Source organism: Mastigoproctus giganteus, chromosome 14 (assembly GCF_048544385.1).
Source record: "Mastigoproctus giganteus isolate SK-2022 chromosome 14, ASM4854438v1, whole genome shotgun sequence".
Lineage (NCBI taxonomy): Eukaryota > Metazoa > Arthropoda > Arachnida > Uropygi > Thelyphonidae > Mastigoproctus > Mastigoproctus giganteus.
This window is the reverse complement of record NC_143588.1, coordinates 16,669,446-16,694,685: the sequence shown is the minus strand read 5'-3', so window position 1 is coordinate 16,694,685 and position 25,240 is coordinate 16,669,446. Positions and strand designations below refer to the sequence as shown.

The 25,240-nt window shown below is 39.1% G+C and overlaps 1 protein-coding gene across 2 annotated transcripts in view; it reads left to right on the top strand.

Annotated features, from left to right (window-relative positions):
- The window catches only part of LOC150074994 (sodium/potassium-transporting ATPase subunit alpha-like), a 219,529-nt gene that overhangs the window by 5,105 nt on the left and 189,184 nt on the right, over positions 1–25,240 (top strand). Inside the window, exon 1 of one of the 2 annotated variants that reach the window (XM_090388741.1) lies at positions 20,584–20,724. The exons of the other annotated variant lie outside the window; for it this stretch is intronic. Coding sequence (XP_090244867.1) covers positions 20,713–20,724 — 12 coding nt within the window. The 5' untranslated portion in view covers positions 20,584–20,712. Of the gene's footprint in view, positions 1–20,583; positions 20,725–25,240 lie in introns of those variants that run through there. 2 annotated transcript variants of the gene reach the window in all.

The window sequence follows — 25,240 nt, the reverse complement described above, 5'->3', positions numbered from 1 at the left end:
AATTCTCTCCGGGATTAAGAATATCACCAGCTTCATCTTTTGCTTATACAAAGCGCACAGCATTTATTTGGATTTATCAATAAATCCAAATTTAAAACTGAAAATTAGTATGGGCAAATGATGCAAGAAAGACAGTTCATGCAGCATCAACCAATATATAAATAAATATATCTTATCTTTCCATCCCCTTTAATAACTTGCCTAATTCTTGCATAAATCAATTCAAATTATCCACTTCCACAACACCAGATGGTTAGGCTGCGTGGTTATAATAACTGTCCTCCCAACACCGGGTAGAAAATGATCCGTTAGTGACGCGAGTAACTTTCATGACCTGTATGCCCCCTTAAACTTGAATTTTCGGCCAGTAAAACAGGAAAATCGACCAGAGAAATTCAGAAATTTATGGAATACATTGTACGACACATGGGCATATAAGTTCTTGGGGCGCCTCCGTAGCCAGGTGGGCAGGAGCAGCAGCGCGTAGCACACGCTTCTTAATTAGACCGGGGCCTGTGACCACCAAATACAGAGGATGCGGAAAGGTCAGGGAATGACAACCGCATATCTCCGGAGCAATATGGCCTTGGTTGCTAATGCTCCTAAAAAATAACTAAGTTCTTGGGCAGCACTAATATTTAACGTCTTTGACACCAGAATTGTCCAACAATCAATTCTAGTTTGTTCCAAAAATTACTCGTTGGATGAAAGAATTTCGCACATCTGTCCTGCAGTCATCTTTTTCAATTTAAGTTTAGAAGAAGAAGAAGAAGAACTCTTCATTGCATACAAAATGCACATGTCTCCGTGTGTGCGTTTTCTGATAAAGAGTTAGAATACCATCATTAATTTTCTCGATCAATTTAAAGCCTTAAATACACAAATCAGGTCTCCTCGCAAGCGTGTAGCTACCAAGCGCTGCAATTTGCAAAACTTGTTTTTTTTGTGATAAGAGTACCCTTTTTTGTCGTTGAAATAACCTTGTTATTGTTTTCTGCGCGCATTCCAATTAAAATGAAGAATATCCAATGTACACTCCTTAATATGAGGCTTCCAGACCTGTATTCAGTACTCAAGATGCGGCCTAACCATTGCCTTATAAAAACGAATAATCACCTCCTTGTCCCTGTTGGCAAACTTACTGTATATTATTGAGTTTTTTTTTTTTTTTTTTTTTTTTCATGGAAACCCCAAACACGAGATATATTAAAATCCATGGTATTTAGTACCGTGCGTGGATTGGAGGTTCAGAAGACGAAAGAAGAAGATATTTGTTGACATTAGACTTTAACTTCTGTAGACTGTAATTTTCAGGAAATGCGCATGAAGGAAGGTTGCTCCAGAAAACGGCAGTTGAACGAATAAACGAGGAAGATAAAAAGTTGGTTCTGTGAGGTTGAAGTTGGACAGTAAATGGATGTTGACTGGTGGCGGCACGTGTTCGGACTGTTATGAACAGAGAGAGCGGGAATTATAAAAGCCAATTCAGAAGAACAGTGCCCATGGAAGTATCTATAGAAAAGGCACGCAGCAGAAACAGTACGTCTGAGACAGCGAGTGGAGAGACTCAGAGACGAGTCATTAATTAACTTAACTTCCCTCTTCGGGATGGAATCTAGAAGCCTGACAGGGGTTATGGGAGCACCGCTCCAGATTTGGGAACAATATTCCATGGTAAGGTGGATTTGCGATTTGTACAGAGTTGAACAGCTGTTTGGAAGAAAAGTAACGCCGAGAGCGAAAGAGAAAACCAAGTTTTTTTGGTTGCAGAGGAAGCAATACTTCTAATGTGCTTGTGCCAAGAGAGATTAGAAGTCAGAGTAATCCACAAAAGAGATGTATATCATCTTGCCTAGAAATCGGAGTGTCACCAAAGATAAGCATAGGAGCAGAAGAATCCTTTTGATATAAGACAGGACTGAATTTCAGAAGGATTGAAATCAACTAAGTTGTCGTTGTATTTGCCCCACTGGAGAATTACCTAGAGATCGGCATTTAAGAATTGGTAGCAGATTTTCAAGAAGTCGAAGCTGATTGAGCAGTGCAAGGTTTCTCAAATTGGAAAGCAATGTGCTATTATTAGCTAAACTATGGATAGGATTTCCGGTCAATGGAAGAAGGTCATTAATATACAAGAGGAAAAGAGTGGGAAAAGAACTGAACCTTGGGGAACACCAGCATTAGTGGAGAAGTTAGAAGACAGAGCCATCTACCATCACCCTCAGTGAGCAATCAGAGAGAAAACTGGATAACCAATTACAAAAAACAGTTGGCAAACCATAAGATGGAAGCTTGTTTAGAAGACCTTTAGGCCAAACACGATCGAAAGCCTTTGAGATGTCAAGAGCAACTGCTTGTATTTCACCGAACTTTTCCATTGAATTTGTTCATAAATGGGTAACATAAGCCAAAATATCACAAGTGGATCGACACTGACGGAATCCATACTGGCGATCGTTGATCCGACGGAAGGTTTCTCGGTAGTTTATAAGAGATGGCGGTTAATTGATTTCTCCATTACTTTAGAAATAGTAGAAGTAATTGCAATGGGACAATAATTGGATGGGAGGGATTTATCACCCTTTTTAGGAACTGGCTGGATATGAGCAAATTTCCAAACAGAAGGAAAAACACCTTTGGAATAAGAAAGTGAAAAAAGGCAGCAAAGAACAGGAGTAAGTTCAGGAGCACAGGTTTTGAGAACAAGTGGAGAAATACCATCAACACCTGAAGCTTTCTTAGCATCAATATTCGTGAAAATCCTTCTGACATCCTTTTGACGGAACGCCAAAAGAGGCATTGAATGGAGCGTGTTGGAAATGATGGGAGGTGTTTTGCCAAGATCATTAATACATGAGTTGGAAGGAAAATGGGATGCTAGCAGGTCAGCTTAATCCTTGGCAATAGAACCATCTGGTTTTGACAGAGGTGGGAGCAGAGATGGGCAAAAGTTGCGGCCAATAGCTTTGGCAAGAGACCAGAATGCTCGGCTACCATTAGGGCAAGAAGCAAGTTTTCCACTCTTAGCCTGTTCAAAATCTAGTTTGGACTGATTAATAACTGCTTTACTATTGTAGCGGGCTCTGGTGTAGGCAGGAAATGAAACTGAAGAATTGCAAACAAGCCAATTACAATATGCAACATTCTTCTCTTGAACAGCACTCTTAGCAACCTCACTACACAACTCAGTGAATTTCATCTAGAACTGTACAATTACCCTTAGGGCCTATTCATTTCCCCACGACCTTGAGAATTATACTACCCAATTATTGTTCTGGAATTACTGATACCCGTATTCCAATCCTTGATATTCTTCAGTGTAAAACGTCAATTTCCAACCCATCTGTTTAAGCTTTCTAGCTATTGTTTAAGTAGCATACTTTGATTACTGTCATTTACTATTCTGCCAACCTTTTTATTACTTGAAAGCTTGATATGCTTTCATCAATATTGTTAATAAATACTGTATCTTCGATACTTACCTGGATAACAGTAGGGGCCCATCACTGAGTCCCTTGAGGGACTTTACTAATAGCAGCGCCCATTTATAATCACCCCTGTGTTCCATCACTCGACTATTGCTTTCTCCATAGCAGTAGCTTGCCCATAATACCACACTGCGGTGATTTGTACAGCAGTCTTTCGACGTGTGAAACGTGTCGCGAAGGCTTTATTGAAGTTTAAGCGTATGATATCAAAATTATGTTTGGTATCCAGTTCTTTTTGTTACTGTATCAGATTAGCTAATCAGATTCTTTTTCTTTGTCTATATAAAACACACTCAAAAAGAGTTGAGCATTTCATATACTGTAGTACTCATAATCAAATCCGTTATTACATCTTTCTTAGTTACTTCAGGCCAAGGCAGGAAAACAAAAAGCAATATTACCATAGCCAGGATTTTAAATAGGCGATAGAAAAATATAATGATATTTACAAAAAATAATATGCAATTTAAGCAGATTAAAACAGATTGTTAGAGGTTGCCAATTGATCAGTAAGGAACTGAAATAAGACTGAACAGGATGCAGTTTAAGCAACAAATTTAACATCTTGTTCTTTCTTTGGAAAAGAACGTCCGCAATCTCTTTGGAAAGAGATTGCAGCCTATTTCGAATTGTAAGCCTTGTTAGCAAAGCATCTCATTATTATGAGAATAAATTTGTTCCTGACGTGGTGCATAGTAGAGATTTTTATTGCGTTAAGCCTTCTTATCCTGTAGTTCAGGAACTGAAGTTGCAAACCATTGTTGCAATTCTTCTATACGTGGCTAAACAGGAAAAACTTGTTTTCTAAACCCATTTCGGTTTTCTAAACCCATCCCAGTGCTTCGTGTGCGTTGAGTATACTTTTATATGAACAAATAAAACAAAATACGAAGAAATTTCCTCGTTGTGTGTTTTTCGTAGGTAAAAATGGTGTACATTATTTGGAGTTTATAGGAAGTGTAGAGGACCGACACAGTTTGTTTGAATGCCTGTAGCAGTAACAACCATTTTTAATGAAACTGTTTAAATGTAATTATGATTAAATGAGGTGATTTCTCTCAATTTTCATTAAAAAAAGACAGCTTACTTGAAGGGTACGTAGACGACATGATTGAACTGCCAGGTTGTCTACGGCTATTGAACTAGGCGAGAACTAGTTTTTTAATATACCGGGATGAAAACAAACTTTTCTTTAGAGAAAAAAACTGTTAGGTGAACCAAATTACGAGTGAGATTTGTGAGTATAATGCGCTTTTAATTGTGAAATAGTAATGTTTTAGATCAGCTGACATTGACAGTAGAAACCTTACAACGGAAACCATTTGTGGAATTAGTGATCGTCGTAGGCGATGTTATCTTAAACAAAAAAAATAATTTCTGTTTATACTCCGGGACAATTACATAAGGCCAGAGGAATTCAAGGTAGAGCGAATCCGAGGATATCATTATATTTAGTATTGAGCTTGAACCACGATCACTCAAACGCATATACTCTTCTATCCTTGAGCTTGAGTCGATTTCGTTCAAATTTTCCCCACATGATTACTTATAGAAACTTATTGTACCGAACTAAAATTAAATAGTTAACTTGTAAAAAACATATATAAAAAAAAAACATTTATTGCAAAAATAGTTTACCATTGTAAGTAATATTTACAGCGCCATATTAGTTTTAATTTAAAGCACATTACGTAAAAAAACAAGCTGTAACGTGCTAACAGAAATTAAAGGTTAATTAAGCAGTGTTTTTTTTATTTTTTTTATGTAAACCCCAAACACGAGAGGTATTAGAGCCTATAGTACTTAGTACCGTGCTTGGGTTTGAGGGTGAGAAGACGAAAGAAGATATTTGTTCACATTGGACTTGAACTTCTGTAGATTGTAATTTTCAGGAAATACTTGTGAAGGAAGGTTGTTCCAGAAAACGGCAGTTGAATGAATAAACGAGGAAGATGAAAAGTTGGTTCTGTGGTTTGAAGTTGGACAGTAAATGGATGTTGGCTGGTGGCGGCACGTGTTCCGACTGTTTCGAAAGAGAGAGCGGGAATTATAGAAGCCAATTCAGAAGAACAGTGCCCATGGAAGTATCTGTAGAAGAGGCATGCAGCAGAATAAGTCTGACACAGCGAGTGAGCAGACTCTGTTAGAGATGAATCATCAATTAACCTAACTGCCCTCTTCTGAATGGAATTAAGAATCCTGAGAAAGGTTTTGGGCGTACCACCCCAGATGTTGGAACAATATTCCATGGCAGGGCGGATTTGCGATTTATACAGAGTGAGCAAGAAGAGAGAGAAAGAGAAAACCAAGTTTTTCAGATGCAGAGGAAGCAATATTTGTAATGTGCTTGTGCCAAGAGAGATTAGAAGTCAGGTAATCCCCAAAAGAGATATATCATTTTGCCTAGAAATCGGAGTGTCACTAAAGATAAGCAGAAGAATCCTTTTTGCGAGTATAAGACAAGACTGAGTTTTAGAAGGGTTGAAATAACTAAGTTGTCTTTGCCCCACTGGAGAATTACCTGAAGATCGGCATTTAAGGAATTGGTAGCAGATTTTCGAGAAATTGAAGCTGATTGAGCAGGGCAAGGTTTCTCAAAATGGAAAGAATAATGCAATGTGCTATCATCGGCAAAACTATGGATAGGATTTCTAGTCAATGGAATAAGGTCATTAATATACAAGAGGAAAAGAGTGGGGGAAAGAACTGAACCTTGTGGGACACCGGCATTAGTGGAGAAGTTAGAAGAGAGACAGCCATCTACCATCACCCTCAGTGAGCGATCAGAGAGAAAACTGGATAACCAATTACTAAAAACAGTTGGAAAACCATAAGCTAGAAGCTTGTTTAGAAGACCTTTATTCCAAACACGTTCGAAAACTTTTGAGATGTCAATAGCCAACTACTTGTTGCACCGAAATTTTCCATTGAATTTGTCCATAAATGGGTAACTTAAGCCTGAATATCACCAGTGGATCGACACTGACGGAATCCATACTGGCAATCGTTGACCAGACGGAAGGTTTCTAGGTAGTTTAAAAGTTGGCGGTTAATTGATTTCTCCATTACTTTAGAAAGAGTAGAAGTAATTGCGATGGGAGGTATTTGTCACCCGTTTTAGGAACTGGCTAGATATGAGTAAATTTCCAAGCAGAAGCAAAAACACCTTCGGAATAAGAAAATGAAAAAAGGCGGCAAAGAATAGGAGTAAGTTCAGGAGCACAGTTTTTGAGTACAATTGGAGAAATACCATCGGGATCTGGAGCTTTCTTAACATCAAGATTCGTCAAAATCCTTCTGACATCCTTTTGACGGAAGACGACAGGAGGCATTGAATGGTGGGAGGGGTTTAACCAAGATCATTAATACAGGAGTTGGAAGAAAAATGGGATGCTAGCAGGTCAGCTTTATCCATGGCTGAAGTGACAACAGAACCATCTGGTTTGGACAGAGGCGGGAGCAGAGATGGGCAAAAGTTGCGGCCAATAGCTTTGGCAAGAGACCAGAATGCTCGGCTACCATTAGGATAAGAAGCAAGTTTTCTACTCTTAGCCTATTCAAACTCTGGTTTGGACTGATTAATAACTGTTTTACAATTGTTGCGAGCTCTGGTGTAGGCAGAAAATGAAACTGAAGAATTAGGAACAAGCCAATCACGATATGCAACATTCTTCTCTTGAACAGCCTTAGTACATTTATTGGAAAGCCAAGGTTTAGATAAAGGACGAGATTTTAAAGTGTGTGAAAAAGGATTCCATTCCTGCAAGAATAATTTCATTCACACGATCTGAGCAAACGTTGACATCAGAAGTTTTGAAACAGTAATCCGACCAAGGAAAAGAAGAAAACAAGTCTCGCAGGTCATTCAATTTTTCATTCTTGTAATGCCAAACAATACGAGGTTGGGAATAGCCATGAGATAAAGGCTCCATTTGAGAAGAGACAATCACCAAGTTGTGATCGGAGGTGCCTAAAGGACCTCTCACTTCGACCGTGTACTTAGAAGGATTGTTTGTGAGAAAAAGATCAAGCGTGTTCGCTGTATGATTAGGATTGTCCGGTATTCTTGTGGTAAATGAACAATCTGCGCCAGGTCATTAGTAATTGCAAAAGCCTCAGCATTTCGACCAACTGGGTCGGTGTGACTAGAAAACGGAAGCCAGCTGGAGTTGCGAATATTAAAATCACCAAGGAAAATTACCTCACTGTTAGGAAAGTTGGACTGGAGAAAGTCAAGTTGCAACGAGAGGAAGTCAAAGAGCTCCAAGTGATTATTGGAGTTGGGAGAACGGTAGAGACAACAGATGAATTTGACACAATGAGGTAGAGAGATTTTAAGCCAGAGAAGATCAAAGAGAGGAGATTCCAAATTGCCAAGTCTCTGACAGGGAATATCAGAACGGACATATGCACAAGTACCACCTTTGAGGCGAAAGGATTCATACAGCGGATAATTTGGGCAACTGAGATGAGCAGTAGTTGAATCAACCGATAACTGAGATTCTGTCAGAAAAAGTACATGGGGTTTGGCAGACTGCAAGTGGAAATGGACATCGTTGAGATTAGAATTGAGACCACGTATATTTGTGAAATGAATTAGGAAGTGCTTGGGAGGTTTAGATCTTTTCGCAGATAAGCTTGCTCTATTAGTTTGACAATGTTGTATTCAATAGTAAGAAAAAGTGGGTGGGACATGCTGTATGAAGTAATGAAATTTTTGGATATGGCGTACACATGGTAAGAACATACCCAGATCCTTGACATAACGTGGCCTTGACAATGCTCCCCGCATACACACTACTGTGACTCCCTCCAGTCACTATCTGGCAGAGTAGAGGTAGCAAGATTATACACTAGCTGATCCGGAAGCCTCCTAGTGAGTTACCAATAGGTTCGGTCTGGTGTACTAACTAGCGGCCGGCCTGCGAACACCGTTTTAGAGCTGTACAGTCGAAATGTAAGGAATATTGGATCTCGCCACGATGTTCATCATAACCTCAAGTCATCAATCATACTGCATGATGGAAGAGATAGGGAAGGGTTGACCGGAACTTAGCTCTAGAGACTAAACATGGGTTCCACCACTTCAAGCCTCCAATAAGCAAAGTGGTGGTATTGCACCGGTTGATGAGAGTCATCTACCACCTAGTACTGCCTGGTAACATAGAGGGGTGGCATTCCTCCATGTGGTGTGGGCCCCACATCTCGATCGCTGCTTACGTTGATTCACACCTGGGTGGTCACCCCCCCATGTACTTGTGCATGGAGGTTATACCCAGGATTACTAACAGTCCCACCATCGTGAAGGTGCAGAGGATTTGGCTGTCACAGACCGTCCGGACTTTGCCGAAATTGGGTCCACTTGACTTGAGTGTCACCCGAATATCAGTTCCATCAGCGTTTTAGACTCCCAGGTAGCAAGTACAGCTTGTCTTGCATATCTGAGGGAATGTCTTTGAGAACCTCAAGGACTATTGCGTTAAGCGTTGTTAAATTATATTAATTTTCCTTAGTATTCGTCAAATCCTTGGATGGCGCTGCGACTCTTAATCATCTTCAGTCAGTAACAGAGAATTGTTAATGTTTTTAATTTTCAATTTTTGGTATGTTTTTTTTCAGATTTAGAATTGAAATATTACTCCTTTTAAGTGTATTAATCTCTAGGCAATCATATGCTTACATTCCACGCCCACTGAGATAAGTATATTTTCTGATTAAAGCGAATTTTATCCTATTAGGCTTAACTTGCTTCTAAAAATTATCTTGCGAATTAAACATTCGCAAGATAATTTTTAGTTTATGCCGCTCCGAAATAACTAGTAGGCTTAGTGTTTTTTTTTTTTTTTTTTTTCCTCCTCATTCAAATCTCTTGCCAAAGCCGACAGCCCATGACTGTATCCAGAGTATCAAATTTTTTAGGTGCTTAGCATATATATATATATATATATATATATATATATATATATATACACACACACACACACACACACACTTATTTATACATTATTACTTATTAAATTATGGTACTACTTGGAGCATAGGTTTGTAGTGACCCCAACCAACCCGCTAGTTATATATAAATGTAGCCCTGGTATGGATAGCCTTATATATAACTTAGATACATATCTAAGTTATATATATAATTTATCATCACTATATATAATGTGTGGTTTGTAGAGTAAATAAAGTGTCTGTGAAAATGGAAATGAAAAGTACACAAGGTGCCAGAACTAAGAGTTTAAGGCAGTGGTTTTCAACCGGGGTACCGCAACAACATTCCAGGGGTGCCACGTAATTTCGATTTAAGTTACTTAAACTTATTATTTTTTAAAATTTATATGTTTATTTCATTATAAAAAGGTATACAGTATCTTTTTAATTTTGTGGTGATCTATAATTGATGTTTACTTAGTACCTCTATATAAAGAATAAAATTATTATCTACTGTATATATATAATTTGTATTATGAAATGTAATTTTATAATTATATTATTGTAATAACTATCATATATATATATATATTTTAATATTATATATATATACAGAGAGAGAATCGGATCTAACAGGCAGAAAATTAAGTAGGGGTGCCGCAAAATAAAATAAATGACTTAGGGGTGCCGTTATTAAAAAAAGCTTGAAAACTTTAAGGGATGGTGGAAGTGAAGTAGCGCTTAAACAGATGAAAGAATTTGAAAAACCTGGTGTAAAAATGAACTGGAACTGAGGGGGGGGAAAGGAATATACAAGAAAATAAATAAATAATGAATATAGTTTTATTTATTTATTTTCTTGTATATTCCTTTTCCCCCCCTCAGTCCCAGTTCATTTTTACACTAGGTTTTTCAAATTCTTTCACCTGTTTAACCACTACTCCACTTTCTACTATCCCTTAAACTTCTCTTAGTTCTGGCCTTGTGTGCTTTTCATTTCCATTTTCACAGACACTTTATTCTACAAACCGCACATTATTTATATCCTTTTGCTTCCTCTACTGCTGCACTGCTCGTTTTGGAGCATTAGACGTACTATAACTTTTGTTATTTTCCCTTTTCTGCTTATGTTGCTTCTTAACTGTTATATATATAACCGTCCGTATTTACTTAACAGAGGGACTCGCAATGGACGGAATTTCGTTATGTCGAACAAACAGAAAGAGTTCGGAAATTACTTTTAATCATACAATTTGTATGGAAAAATGAAGTTCATATATTAAAAGTAATTTTAATGCAGTATTATCAGCTTTAAACGGTTCGTGCACACTTCGGGTATTATGCAAGATTCGTGAAAGTGATGCTTGGGAAGAGTTGCATATTTACGAGATGTGGGAATAAAGTTTCCGGACTAGTGCTGTTGCGGTCATGTTTAATGAGTTTGAAAATAAACGGAAGTGATATGTTGTGTGTTCAAACTTCCTATAACAGATGGTGGTACAGAGATTGTCCAGTAACGAAAAGTGAAGTTTCGTTACTAGCGTTACTTTCCCTGTCACGATTGTGCAATGCTGCAACGAACGAATATCGCTTTAAACGGAAAAATCTGCAACGGAAATTTATGAAATATTAACTGTTTATGGTGATGAAACGTTAAGTCCTACCGGTATGTTTGAATGGTAAAAGCGGTTCAAAGACGGACGTGAGAATGACCCAAGAAGTGAGTGTCCGTAGTGCAACCTCTCGAAGTGTGGACAGAGTTGAAAAAGTTCGGGGAGCTGGCAAGGGATTGGCGTTTAACCTGCAGAATGATGGCTGAGGAATTGGATATGAATAAGGAGGCAGATTCGTCAATTCTGCACGTCAATTCATAGAATCAGCAAAATTTCATCGAGACTTGTCAAGACAATCCTAATTTCCTCGACTGTATTGTCACTGGAATGTTAAGTGTTTCAGTACCACCCCAGACGCCAAGCGTCCGAGCATGCAGTGGACATCAAAATCATCACCAAAGCCGAAAAAGTTTTTTTCGTTTACAGAAAACCAGGATCAAAACTAATCTGATCATGATTTTCGACAAACAATGCTGTGATTCCCAAGTGATTTGTATGTACTTGGGGGGGGGGGGGAAGAGTCAATGTTATGTTTTACGTACAGGTACTTCAAAGACAATTGAAGGGCAATTCCGAGCAGCAGGTCCTTGTATGACAATGCCCCCGCCCATCCTGCATTTGTTGGGAAGACATTTCTGACGAAATTGGCATTGTGCAGCTATACTCTGTCAAGCTAGCACCACTGGACTTCATCCTCTTTCCGAAGGTCAAAATTGCCCTCAAAGGAAAGCAATTTCAGGATTTTGAGGATATAAGGAAAAACGTAACCGCCGAACTGAACATTATCTTGTTGGAAACCTTCGCTGACTCTTTTCAGGAACTTTTAGAACGGTGTAATAAGTGTATTCAGTCAGGTGGCAATTACTTTGAATAAAAATAAAATTATTTCTGAGCTCCTTTGTTTTGTGTTATTTTTTATTGCACTAGCCCTGGAACTTTATTTCCACACGAAGTGTGTGGGGGGGGGGGGGAGAGAAAGTGTATGGGAGAAAAATAACTATTATACAGTTATCATTAAACTGAATGGTTAAGTTTAGAGAAAATAAAACTAATACAGTTTCTTTCTTTTTTACTTAGGGGGAAAAGACTTTGTTTCGGGTTTCATAATATATAAAGAATATTGTCACATCCGAAAGAGCAGAAACTAAAACATTTTAATAAATTAGGATACAAAATATTTACAGACAAACCAAACAGGATCTTTTTTCGGGACGATAGTTCCCTTCATCAGCTATATACTGTATGCAGATACGTTCAAATGGAATATCAAATAATGTCGGGTGTGGTAATCTATTAGACAAGTGAAGCGCGTGCACGAGGTTGGTGAATTGAAGGAACATTAAATGGGTTACTGTCAGAATCATACTTATTGCTGAGAATGTGTTCGTCGTATTGCAAGACAACTGCCTCCATAATTTGGTGCATGCCACACATCTGCTGCGATTGAAAACATTATGGCATCTGGTTATATGTAGTGCTTCAAGCCAAGATCACTGGCAGTAGTTGTATGACTGGTCAATGATTTCGACATCATGTCGGGGTCGTTGTTCAGACCAATAGTGTTCCGTGACTGCAGAGTGCCCGGTCAACAGATCGGAGGGTCCTTTCATGCTCTGAGACGCGATTTTGGAATCTTCTACCAGTTTCCCCTATGTTGTTGTTGTTTGGTTTTTAGGAGCATTAGCAACTAAGGCCATATTGCTCCGACCCCACGTAACTACCGAAATCGGGGCAGGTAATACGGTATACAGAATCCCTACATAAAAGGAGGGGATAGGTGTTTTCGCCCTAGAGATGAGTGATCGTAATCCTCTCCTTTTTACGTAGCGGTTCTGTATACCGTTTGTTTGCTGTTTGGTTTTTAGGAACATTAGCAACATGGCCATATTGCTCCGGGGATATGCGGTGGTCATTCCCTGACCTTTCCGCATCCTTCGTATTTGGTGGTCACGGACTCGAACCCCGGTCTAATCAAGAAGCGTGTGCTACGCACTGCTGCTCCTACCCACCTGGCTACGGAGGCGCCCTGTATACCGTATTAACTGCCCAGATTGCGGTAGTTGTTACGTTGGGGAAACTGGTAGAAGACTCCAAGATCGCGTCTCAGAGCATGAAAAGGCCCTCCGATCTGTTGACTGGGCACTCCGCAGCCGCGGAACACTAGTGGCCTGAACAACACTACCTCGACCCCCGACGTGATGTCGAGATTGTTGACCAGTCACACAGCTAACGAGAATGTGGGATGTATACGCATGCCAGCGTTCGGCGTATTGCAAGACAACTTCCTCCATAACTGGGTGCATGTGCACACCTCTGTTGCAATTAAAGACACTGCGGCATCTGGCTTTATGTATTGCTTCTAGCCATGATCATTAGCATTAGTAGAGGCATCCAATGCAAGAAAGCAAGCTTATGCAGCTTACTTTATTTAGGCTGAGCTGGACAGGCATTTGGAACGAAGGAGGGGTGAAATGGAAGGTGTTTGTTTTTTTTTTTTTTTGGCTGATGCTGCATAAGCTTGCTTTCTTGCATCGGATGCCTCTACTAATGCTAATACTAACGATCATGGCTAGAAGCAATACATAAAGCCAGATGCCGCAATGTCTTCGTTGCAACAGACGTGTGCGCATGCACCAGTTGCCTTGCAATATGACGAATGCTGGCATGTGTCCCACGTACGCACACTACATTCTCAGCAGCAAGTGTCTGATTCTGATGTTCCTTCAATATACCAACCTCGTGTACGCGCTCCACTTGTCTAATACATGGTGATCATTGATATTCCATTTGTAACGTATTATTTGTATATATATAGCTGAAGAAGGGACCCATCGTCCCGAAAGCTTATATTTTTTGTATCCTAACTTATTAATGTTTTAGTTTCTGCTCTTTTGGATGTGACAATATTCTTTACATATAATACAGTTTTATTAAGTTTTCTATAAAGGTATAACTTAGTTCTTAATTGATGAGAAGATGACTATATTTACTTTTCATTTCTGTTAATCATACAAAATCGGGGGGGGGGAGGGACATTTAAGAAAAAATTGTCTCGGTAAATCTATTTTAGTAGCTGTTTCTTTTTCGAAAGAAATGCTCTCCATAAGATGGAAAATGCCTGCGATTAACAAGGCAAAAAGGTAAACGCTGTGAACTGCGACTGAGATACTAACACGATAATACTTAGACATAAGTAGCAAGAGAAAAAATAAAATAAATGAACAAATTAAACTGTCAAAAAAATATAGTACAAAATATTTAAAATCAAGCGGTTCCAATGTTGCATTTCGAGCGTAAGATGCAAAGAATTGCACAACTTAAAACCGCACCGATGCATGGGCTTCAGTCCTGCGTATAACCGCAAAGAGCACTGAACTGGTACTGTTGATCTAGTACACAAGAGGACAGCAGGACCACACATGTTTTGCTTTTCATAATATGCTGTTTTATTCATTTATGGGCATGATTTTCGTGAAATCGTTATTTATGTTACGCATGTCCAGAATTTATTAATTTCAGCAGGATATATTTAAATATTTTAAATTATGAGCCTTAATATTGTATCTTTATGAAGAAATTACGAGCTTTATTCTTATTGCAGTATTTTGCTGGAATTAATGTAAGTTCTGAACATCTATACCATTAATATAGATTTGGATAAGAAAACCGTTTAGTTCAAATTGAATATTATTTCATTCTGCATTAGTTCATTCGAAGTTTATAATGTAAGCGGAAATACCGTGAGTGAAAAGTTTACATTTATCTATTAGTGACTATTAATTGAAATGAATTTTTTTCTCTTCATAAAAAATACTTGGTTTATTAGCATTTATTTTCTTTAGCAAATGTGGAAAAGGGTTTTAAAAATTTGGAAAAGTGCATTCTTTTATAAGAATGCACTTTTCCAAATTTATTCAAGAAATTGCGACGTCGCAGAGAGTTGCAACATGTTCAGTGAATTATCTCTGGATGTGGTACTGCATGAATATCCACTTATCTACAGTCAATCTGCATTAAGGTCCATTAAATAAAAGGTGTTTTATGTGTTTCGTGGCGTTTTAAAATGAGTGATTTCAGTGAGCAGCGAATTTGTACCAAGCTTTGTTTTTAATTACGAAAAGTGCAACAGAAACCCATTAAACGCTAAACTAAAGATAACTTTCAAAGAAGATGCTATGTTGTTCACTGGTTCGAAAAGTTAAGAGGGCTGTATGTCCGCCGAAGGTGAGCTATCTCGTCAGACCACATCCAAAAGTTCGAAACTCCACTCTACCCAGGCACTTTCGGCCGATATCTATCTCAACGCTCCTGAAAATCCTGGAAAAAACTATGCTGCCCACCTTAATGAATCAGATTCTTGGAGATAGGCCGCCACAGATCCACCAGAATCCGAAACCGATCCACAGTGACGAACCTCCTTGCAACCACATGTAATATATTTGATCACTATTGGTGATATGCAAAAGATGCAATTTATTGTCCGCCTTTGAACAGCAAGAGGAATTCGCAGTCACGTACCTGGATATTGCAGCTGCCTTTGACGCCATCAACGTGTCAGCGCTCCTCAGATTACTGGAAGACCACTATCTAATCCAAGGTAATATCCTCTGGTTCATAGCATCACTCCTCGATGATAGGCTACTACAAATCGATACCCATGGACAATCGCACAAGAAGGCGATTTCTGCTGGTGTTCCGCAAGGAGGAGTCCTATCTGGCTTATTATTTACAGCTATCATTGCGCCTCTTGTCCGTAACAATGAGAAAATCATCACCTACGCCTATGATATAAAACTTCTAACGCCTATTGCTTCCAACAATCACCTTGAAGCTACAGCAAGCATTAATAATAGTCTCAACGTCACCTCTTACCTCAAACAGTATGGACTCTCGATCAACCCACAAAAAACAAAGCTAATGGTGTTCTCTCTCAGACCAACCCTTACAATAATAACCGCAACACTCGATGGAACTGTAATATCTGCCACTCCTACACACATACGGATTTGGGAATAGTATTTGACCCAAAACTCCGGTTTCATGCTCATGTAGACAAGCTCACTTACAGAGCAGCCTCTCTCCGATGGCTAGCTAAACAACGACTAAATTATGTTAAGGAGCCTCGTTTAATTAAGAAATTCATCAGAACAATAATCTACTCTCCACTCCTCTATGCTGCTGAAGTGTGGGCATCAGCTGCTACTACAATGAAGAAACCAATCCTCGCTACAGAATTCTGGCTACTTAAATGGGCTAACCGGAAAGCTTGTCTCCCACCACAGGACAGAACTACAGCCTTAGCTACTTCACTGGGGATGCAGCGACTGACTGATATCATCGAAATACAACGACTGATAGCTACAGTTAAAATGATCACGGGTCAGATCTCAACACCGTCCATTTGGGATTCGTGTTACTGGCGAATACCGAAGCCAGAACTTCGGTCAACCCCGATGCTCTGCTCGAGGAATCGGAGGCTTCATATCTCAGACCGCTTCCTCCCAAACCAAATGCTACCTGAAGTACAGCACCTCGACGCTGACTTGCATAGGTTTTGCAGCAATAAAACCTACAGGAAAGAAGTGTTAGCAGCTCGCTCCAATCCCAGAATCGAATAAGAAGTTCGTGCGTCCTCCACACCATCTACCAAGCTCTCCTGTGCCACGACAAAATTCGTTTGACAGAAGTGCCATTCATGTATATTAGATATTTTTATTGTAAATACAATTTTTAAATAATAAAATTGTAAATAAGATATTTTTATGTAACTTGTAAATATAGTTAATACTGCGTAATGGGAGGAAGTGTTGTTTACATTTTTAATTTTACAGTGTGCATTATCGATTATCTATTCTGACGTGAGCATCATCTATTATCTATGTGCATTATCTATTAACTAATTATCTATTCTGATGTGAGACGTTGGCCGTGACGGGACAATTGCAACTTCACTTACATCTATTATATACATTGTATTCATTTAGTTGCAATAAAGATTTTCTCTCTCATCTTCGCTCTAGCTACCCTTCAAATTCATTCATTAACTAGTGATTCAGTCACTCGTGAATTGATCAGATTTAACTATCCACAAAGATGCTAGTGAATTTGATACTTCTAATGGGAGCTATCAAGTCTATCTTAACAAGATTTGGGAATGCGAATCCTTTCAACCAAATTTATGCCTCTCAACCTCACTGATCGCAAAGAACCGGTCGCGTGTGGAATCTTCGTCGAAGTGCTGCTAACCCATACTTTTTTCTTCCATCATTACTGATGAGAAATCATGTGTGTATGGTTTATGACTCTGTATCAAAAAAGCCCAATGCTTTCCATGGAATATTCCATCTTTTCCAAAACCTAAAAAAACAAGACTATCTGTCAAACGTGAAAGTTATTCTTATCGTATTTTTTTTCACTCGCAGACTATTGTTCATTATGAATTTGGTCCGCGTGGTCAAACAGTAACCATGAATACTGCAAAAGAGTTCTACGGCGATTGCGCAGTGCTATTCGGAGAAAACGGCCTTCGGCGAATTGACTCTTGGTCATTACAACGTCCTTGTGCACTCGGCGCGTTCCAATCAAGAATTTCTTATGATAAACCCCATCAGTGTGTTCTGCCATCCGCCTTACTAGGCTGATTTAACTCCCTGTGCGTTTGTTTATTTATTTTTTAAAATAAAATTTAAAGCTTACCCCCCCCCCCGAAAGATCACAAATTTGCAACTGCTGAGGAAATTTATTATTTATAGGAATTATTAATAATTCCACAAAAGTAGCCTATCACGTATGCTTCCACAGGTTGCATAAATGCTGGAATCTGTGTCAAGGAGACTACTCCGACGGTGATCTATCAAAATAGCCGGTAAACTTCATTTCCCAAATATTAGTTCAATCCTTGAACTTCTTGATCGCCTCGTATCATTTACAATACCTCAGTGCTGTTCTAGCAGGCTTTCCACACTGTTGAATTTCCTGTTTTTCTTTCTGTATTACAACTCTAGATCCTTTGCATGTTCAACAGTGCTGAATGTGCATATAAATTAAATAATTTTTCTGTTTATACTCCGGGACTACCAAACGGTCAGAATTCACAATATAGACAGAATACAAGAACCAGCACCGTATTTAGCAGTCACGGGCTTCAACCCCGTTCACCCAAGGCACTTGTTCACCCAATACACCCGCACGCATGACCACTCGCCTATATACTGAATTTATCTTCGGATTAACTTGGGACGCAGTAACAATGATCTCTGTCCTGTATGCTCCTAGACTTCTCCATGATTGTTTGGTAACTTGTGAACGTGGTTCCGTTCAGAGGCTGTCGTTCGCTCCTTTGCCATTCAGCCTTCGTATATCTTTTTCTCTTTCTTATCATGTTCCAGATAGAGGTCTCGGGTAACTTGAAAGCCGCTAAAATGTGTTAACACTATCTTCAATTTGGCGCTCGAATAGTTTTCCCCGTTAACTCTCTGAATTCCACGTGGCATGTCAATTGAAAGATGGGAGGAGAAAAAGAGGGGGATACCGAACAAGATGTGTCCCGTAGGTCAGTTTATATCCATGCGGCACCACACTCACTGGTCAAAAAATAATTATAAATCTTATAACGAAAACAGATAATTAAACGTACGGAATCAAATGTAAGTTGTCACATTTTATGATCACAAGTTTTTGGTATCAGATAAATACTGTACTCTTAACTTCGACTTCTTAGTCGATCCGATGATGGACCAAACATGTGATCTTTCTAATTTTTAGAAAGGTATTATTATTGGAGCACATTTTAACAGGAGCCGCGATTGAAAAAAAAAAAAAAAAACACTGGTGTGTCGAATATGATATCTCAAAGTAGACAATGGGTAGAAGACAAAAGGAGAATGCAGTCTTTAAAAGGAAGAAATACGGCAAAAATTCGGTACTCCAAGAACGATACCGTAGGAATTTAAAGTGAATTGTGTGTCAGAAGGTCCACTGTATATAAAATGACTGAAAAAGTCAATTTAGGCGAAGAAAGACTTATTTCCAACCGAACTGTGCGGCAGGAGTAGAAGAAGCTGGGATTTGGTAGTTGTGTGCATATACGAAAACCACTTTTTTTCTGTAAAAAATCGGAAGATTCGACAGGAGTGGTGCCGTCAGGGACAAAGATGTGGTCTGATAAGTCTCGATTTACATTTTGCCCCAATGGCTGGGTGAAAGTGTGGCGTAAAACTTGTGAAGCCAGTTTTAGATCCCGACTGTCTAGTATGCTCCTCTCAAGCGGTTGAAGGCGGTATATTTCTTTTGGTACGGACTGCTCCATACCGCTTGAAGGTCGTGTTACCCCCAGTGAACATCTTTCTTTCGTATCGCCCCAACTTCGCCCTGCATTGCGTCATTTTTACCAGGAATGCGACGAATTTTTTGAAGATAACGTGACTATCTACCGCTCAAAAAAAAATCTCCGAATAGTTCGAGGAAAATTCCGAACATCTACCTTATCTGCCTAATTCTCCAAACCTGAATCCAATTGAGAATATCTGGGATATGTTGAGAGGGCAGTTCAGCTTCGCAGTTCTCTACCAACCACAATACAGCAACTGACAAATATCCTGATGGAAGAATGGTCAAATCAAATCCTTCTTCATTCACCTACTGGAATCTATGCTACCGCTACTGGTGGGGGGGGGGGGCTGTAATTCTAGAAAAAGGTATTGAATAATCATAATAGATACTGAATGAATGTTTCTAATTTTTTTTGCAAGTGGATATATAACGTTCTTCCACACTATTCGCGTTGTCGATATTTTACGTATGCAGTTATCTTAGTGTCCTGATACTTTTGATAACCTGCAATATTTTACGTTCAAACTATTGTTACGTATGATTACAATGCATTTCTACCCAGGTTTTAGATCATGCTATTCAAACTTTCTTTACCTGTGTTAGTAAATAAATCTACCAACTGTACCTTTTCGTTGCGCGCAGTTGACGCTGTTGCACGCTACACTTAAATTAAATATGCATTTCCAGCACGTACATAAGGAAGTTTTTGTGTAATCCGAAACAGTTTCTCTTCCCCATATTCGACGTTTCCATTATTCGAGACAACTAGTATAGAAATTCGTAGTTATATATATATATGTTTTTTTTGTATTCCTTTAGAATAGTTTCAGTCAGTGGTCCTCAAAACGAAAATACGTGATTCTGCTGAGAATGCATTGACAGCTTTGTGAACTATGAACTCCTGCGTGTGTAAAATATACGTATAGCTTTCGAAAGCCGTGCCAGTTACGTATGCTTAATCTAGGATGTGTGCATAGGGAGCTTGGGGGGAGGAGAGTGAAAAGAAAGAAGATAGAGTACTTATTTTATTATTTTTTTTTTACATTTTATAAATGTACATGTTGCTATGTAGGAACTTTTCTTAAGGCACGGAAATGAAACATGAAAGAGTTGAACGAGTTCAAGTGAAAATGATGATTGCACAATCTAAATTGATTTAGAAGAACGTGGCGAAATTACACATGCTCGTTCTGATGAACACTTCCTGCAGGAGAGTTGGGTCACTTGTGCAGTAAACGTTGAGGTGTTTGTATATAGCATTGCTATTTTTTTACTTTCTGCGAGGGATAAAAAAAGAAGTACGCAACTTCGAACCAGACTCTTATCTACTGCGCTAGCCCTGAGGGTACATGCAACAGAAGGTTAGTGTTTTCATAATAATAGAGGGGGGGGATATAATTTATTATTATTATTACCAGCTACAAAACAATAAAACGTGCCTGAGGGTGCAGCCACAGAGCATTATTACACAAGCTTCAAAGCAGAAGCTTGGAGTATACATTTCCAAAGTAAAGAGAAAAGTAAATGTACATAAAAAGAACAGTAAATTGAAATCTACAGATAAAAGTAAATAAATAAAAATAGGACTGATCCTTCCTATTTAAGTGAACAGGTAGGAGTAAGGCAGAGCACTGATATTTCTTCACACACATTACACAATCAGAATCTTAGAACTTGCAAGAAGAATCGATTTTAAAGTTCAGGTAACGGATGAGGTTAGCAATTTCAGTTGCCTCTTGAAGTGTCCAGAGGTGTCAAATATCTCCAGATTTGCTTTGTCGATTGATCTTGCAGTCCTGTTATAGAAGTTGTGGTATCCATAATTTGTTCTTGCATAGGATGGTTTCAGCAGTGGATAGTTTCTTAAAGCTCTGAATATTACGTCAGTGGTGGATCATCATCGCTTTACAATAAAACGGGGATTACCTTCTCAAAGAAGGTAGACTTTGGATAAGTGGCAAAGCTACCTATCCGCCAGGTTTATCACCCAAAGTAGGCACGGGAGGGGAGCCCATTGGTCAATCTTGTTGAGGGCTCTTCCTCCTCGCATACAAAAAGTAATCAGAGCAGTTGGAAAAGGAAGCGAAACAATATTTTTATTTACATATTGCTCAACCAAGAGTGTATTAAAGGTCGGTTTGGCAATTTAAAACACTAAACCTTCGCCTTCAAAAGCGGGATGGTAATGCTTAGAATAATCCCCTCATATATGAAACAAATTAACATTAGTGGGAACAGTAAAATTGATTACATGGTAAAACTGAGATAATGTTGGAACCCAGACCCAACAACATCGTTCATTCAGTTCAAAGATCCAATACCATGCAGACAATACAAAAGGAAAAAAGCAGTAACGCCATTCCAGAACCGAAATAGCAAGTCACCAAAGAAAGATGGTAATCAGGATCAACAGCGATACATCGGAACTGAAAACAAATTGCATAACCACAGAATTTTATATATACAATTTGTGCACGCTACTAGGTAGGTACACCTACCTAGTAGCGTGCTAAGCCTCCTTAGCTTTCAAAACAGCCTGAATTCGTCTAGGCATGGATTGAACAAGATGCTGGAAACGTGCAGGAATGGAGTACCATGCAGACATGCAGTATATCACGCAGTTCCTTGAGATTCGACGGAGGTGTAGACCTGCAGCGAACAGCCCTTTCCAGCTCATCCCAAAGATGTCCAATAAGATTGAGATCTAGGGACTGAGTGGGCCACTGCAGTAAAGAAAAGTCTTATGTTCTTGGAACCATTCCATAAGTGATTCGGGCTTTGTGCACAGGCGCATTATCCTGCTAGAAGTAACCATCTGACTGAGGATAAACTGTCAACATGAACGGATGTACTTGGTCAGCAACGATGTTTAGGTACGGTGTGGCAATCAGACGTGAATGTATGGGTATCAATGAATCCAACGTGTGCCACGGAAACATTCCCCACCACGTTGCACAGTAGTCTTCAGACATGACGGGTCCATGGATTCATGTTGTTTTTGCCAAATTCTGAGCCTTCCATCAACATGATGCACCAGGAACTTTGACTCGTCAGACCAAGCAACTACTTTCCAATCCTCGATAGTCTAGTGCTAGTGTTGCTGTGCCCACAGGAGGCGTGCTCTCTTGTTCTTCATTGATAACAAAGCTACGCGATGTGGCCGTCGGCTGTTGTAGCCCATTCGCAAGTCGGCTGTTGTAGCCCAGTGGTCCGTTGCGATATTTTGTTCTGCGCACTTAGGTTGTATTCTGACGTGATGTGCGACATTGTGGCCAGTCTGTCTACTTGCACAGTTCTAGCCAATCCTCCTCTGACCTCTCTCATCAACAAGCGATTTTCTTCCATAGGTGTGCCGTTGAAAGGATGTTTTCTGTTCATTGCACCATTCTCGATACACCCTTAAAGCTGTGGTGCGTGAAAAGTTCGGGAGAACTGCCGTTTCAGAGATGCTTTGTCCAGCACGTCTTGCACCTACTACCATGCCACGTTCGAAGTCCGTTAGATCACTCCTTTTCCCCATTCTTGCTACGGTTTGTACGCTTAACTGATACTAGAAAAGGTTGTTCTGCTGCATTTTGCAACGTTGGGGGACAAACCATTTGTGTGCACAGACGGGGTGTACCTAATAAAGTGGCAACACAGTATGTTTGACTTTAGCGAAAACAGTGACTGTTATAATTTTCTCTTTTGTTTTTCTTAGTGACCTTAATGTTCAGATCGAAACACAGGAATTCTAAATGGGGTAGTACTATTTGAGTGGCCGATATTTTGTTTCAAGATAGAAGATTAAACGTATCCCTGTTTTCAATGTCATTATAGTTTAGCTTGTTTTCTAGATTCTAGTTTTGAATCTAGGTACATACGATTTCATTCAATGAAATCGTATGCGTCTATTTATGATTAGGCAAGAAACATGTTTTTTGTCATAAGTTTTTTTTTTTTTAAGCTGTTTACTTCATAATTGTGCAAGTTTATTCACCGGAATCATTAGCCTCTGCCTCAAGTTGTTCGCTGCCCGACGTCTGATGTTTTAATGCGGAAGAAGTGGACCCAGAAAATACATTTAAGCATAGGCGGCGAGAGTCAGCAACTAGCCCACCCAGACAAATACTCGCTGGGCCCGCCTTCCCCATTCCTCTTTACTGTAACTTATGACAGTGGTGGAGCTTTCCACACCGTATCCAGGCCAGAGGCAGCTGACCTTTGTCAGTTGCCTCTGGCCTGAATACGGTGTCAAAGCCCCTGCATTTCAGTTTCACATAATGAGCAGCTGTTTTTATTTTAGTATTAATAGTGGCAAATTATGCAAGAAAGGAAGCTAGTTTGTACATCATCTGGCCACTGCTTTCAACGGTTTGAATTTATTCAAACTACAGGCATGGCTAAAGGCAAATTTCGGCACGTCTATCATGTAACAATCCTTTTTCAATTTGAATTTGTCCCTCTCATCGTGTAGTGATTTTTTTATATGCTAGATTTCTTGCTTCTAATACGCATCCTCCTTCTGGGCTTCTAGCACAAAAAAAAAAAACTTCGCTCGTATTTTTCAAAGGCAAAACACCCGGAAGTTTATTCACAGCCATATTATTCTTACAGTAATTTTTTTTTTTTTTTTTACTGGAGTACTCTTGTTATTAGCACGAAAGGATAAGAGACAGTTTTCGCTTAAACTACAAGAACTTCTAATACTGAAACATATATTGGAAAATCAGTACGCCCATCTTGAAATTTGAGTGTAAACAATAACTGATGATCATAAATGAACATTTTGGTCCTCGTACCAAAACTCTCTACAGCAACTAAAAGAACACGCTGAATATAACATAAATCAATTGAAGCTACATGCCAACTGCATTCAAAATTCAACGTTTCACCCTGCTGATATGTCCGATCCTACAACCTTACAATGCGAAAACCCATTCAAAGCAATCAAATTACGCTTGCAATAAACGCAAGGAATTTAAATGCAATCTATATTCCATTTGCGCAAAAAATATAGTATGGATATGGACACGGAGGCTGCATATTAGATTTGAACAGTTATAGGAACTGAAGTCCTCTGTGACAGTATGTTTGTTTCTCTACTTGTCACTCGTTGGGAGAGGTCTAGATTCGATTCCATTCGATGATTACAGAATCCTTTAGAAATTCCTCCAATCGAGGGAATTTCCAATTGCTATAGTAAGCCAAACTCCGGCGGTGACAGTAAGGTTCCCCCCCCCCCATACCTCCTTCAATTACTCTTGGTTTTGTAGCTCGCACAACATGTAAACCGGCCGTGAACATCCACTTGCACAGCCATTCTAAACAACGGACAATATGGTCTAAGTCCCAGAGCTCTTAAACCAATTTGCATAACGGCGAAATTGTTTTAGTTGGTAACTGTACTTTATGAAGACGGTGAAAATGATGTTATTTATTAAAAATAAGTTAGTTTCTTAATATTTTGCGAGGGGTATTTAAAAATAAAAATACATTTAATAGTAAAAACCATGAATTTAAATTATTTTAAGTAGTTTCATATTTAAAATGTACCTTAATTGTGTGTGTGTTTGTGTGTATGTGATAGTTCTCAATTTGCCCCATCGAGTAAAATGTTTTTTTTTTTAAGTACTTGGTGATTTTTCGTTGCTTATGATTAACAGAAAAATTCTTAACAACCTAGACAGTTTCGTTGGATGAGAGCCAACTACAACAGCAGGCGTGACGGAGAACTTCCTCGTGCTTTCTTAGATGGAGGACTTTCTGAGATTATATTCACTTCCCTTTTCTTCGAATCGTTCGTCGATCAGAAATTCAGATTTAGCTGTCTAGAATAAACAGCAATATGAGCTTCCATTAATCATGTTTTTATGTTGCTTTCGGTCGAATCGAGCA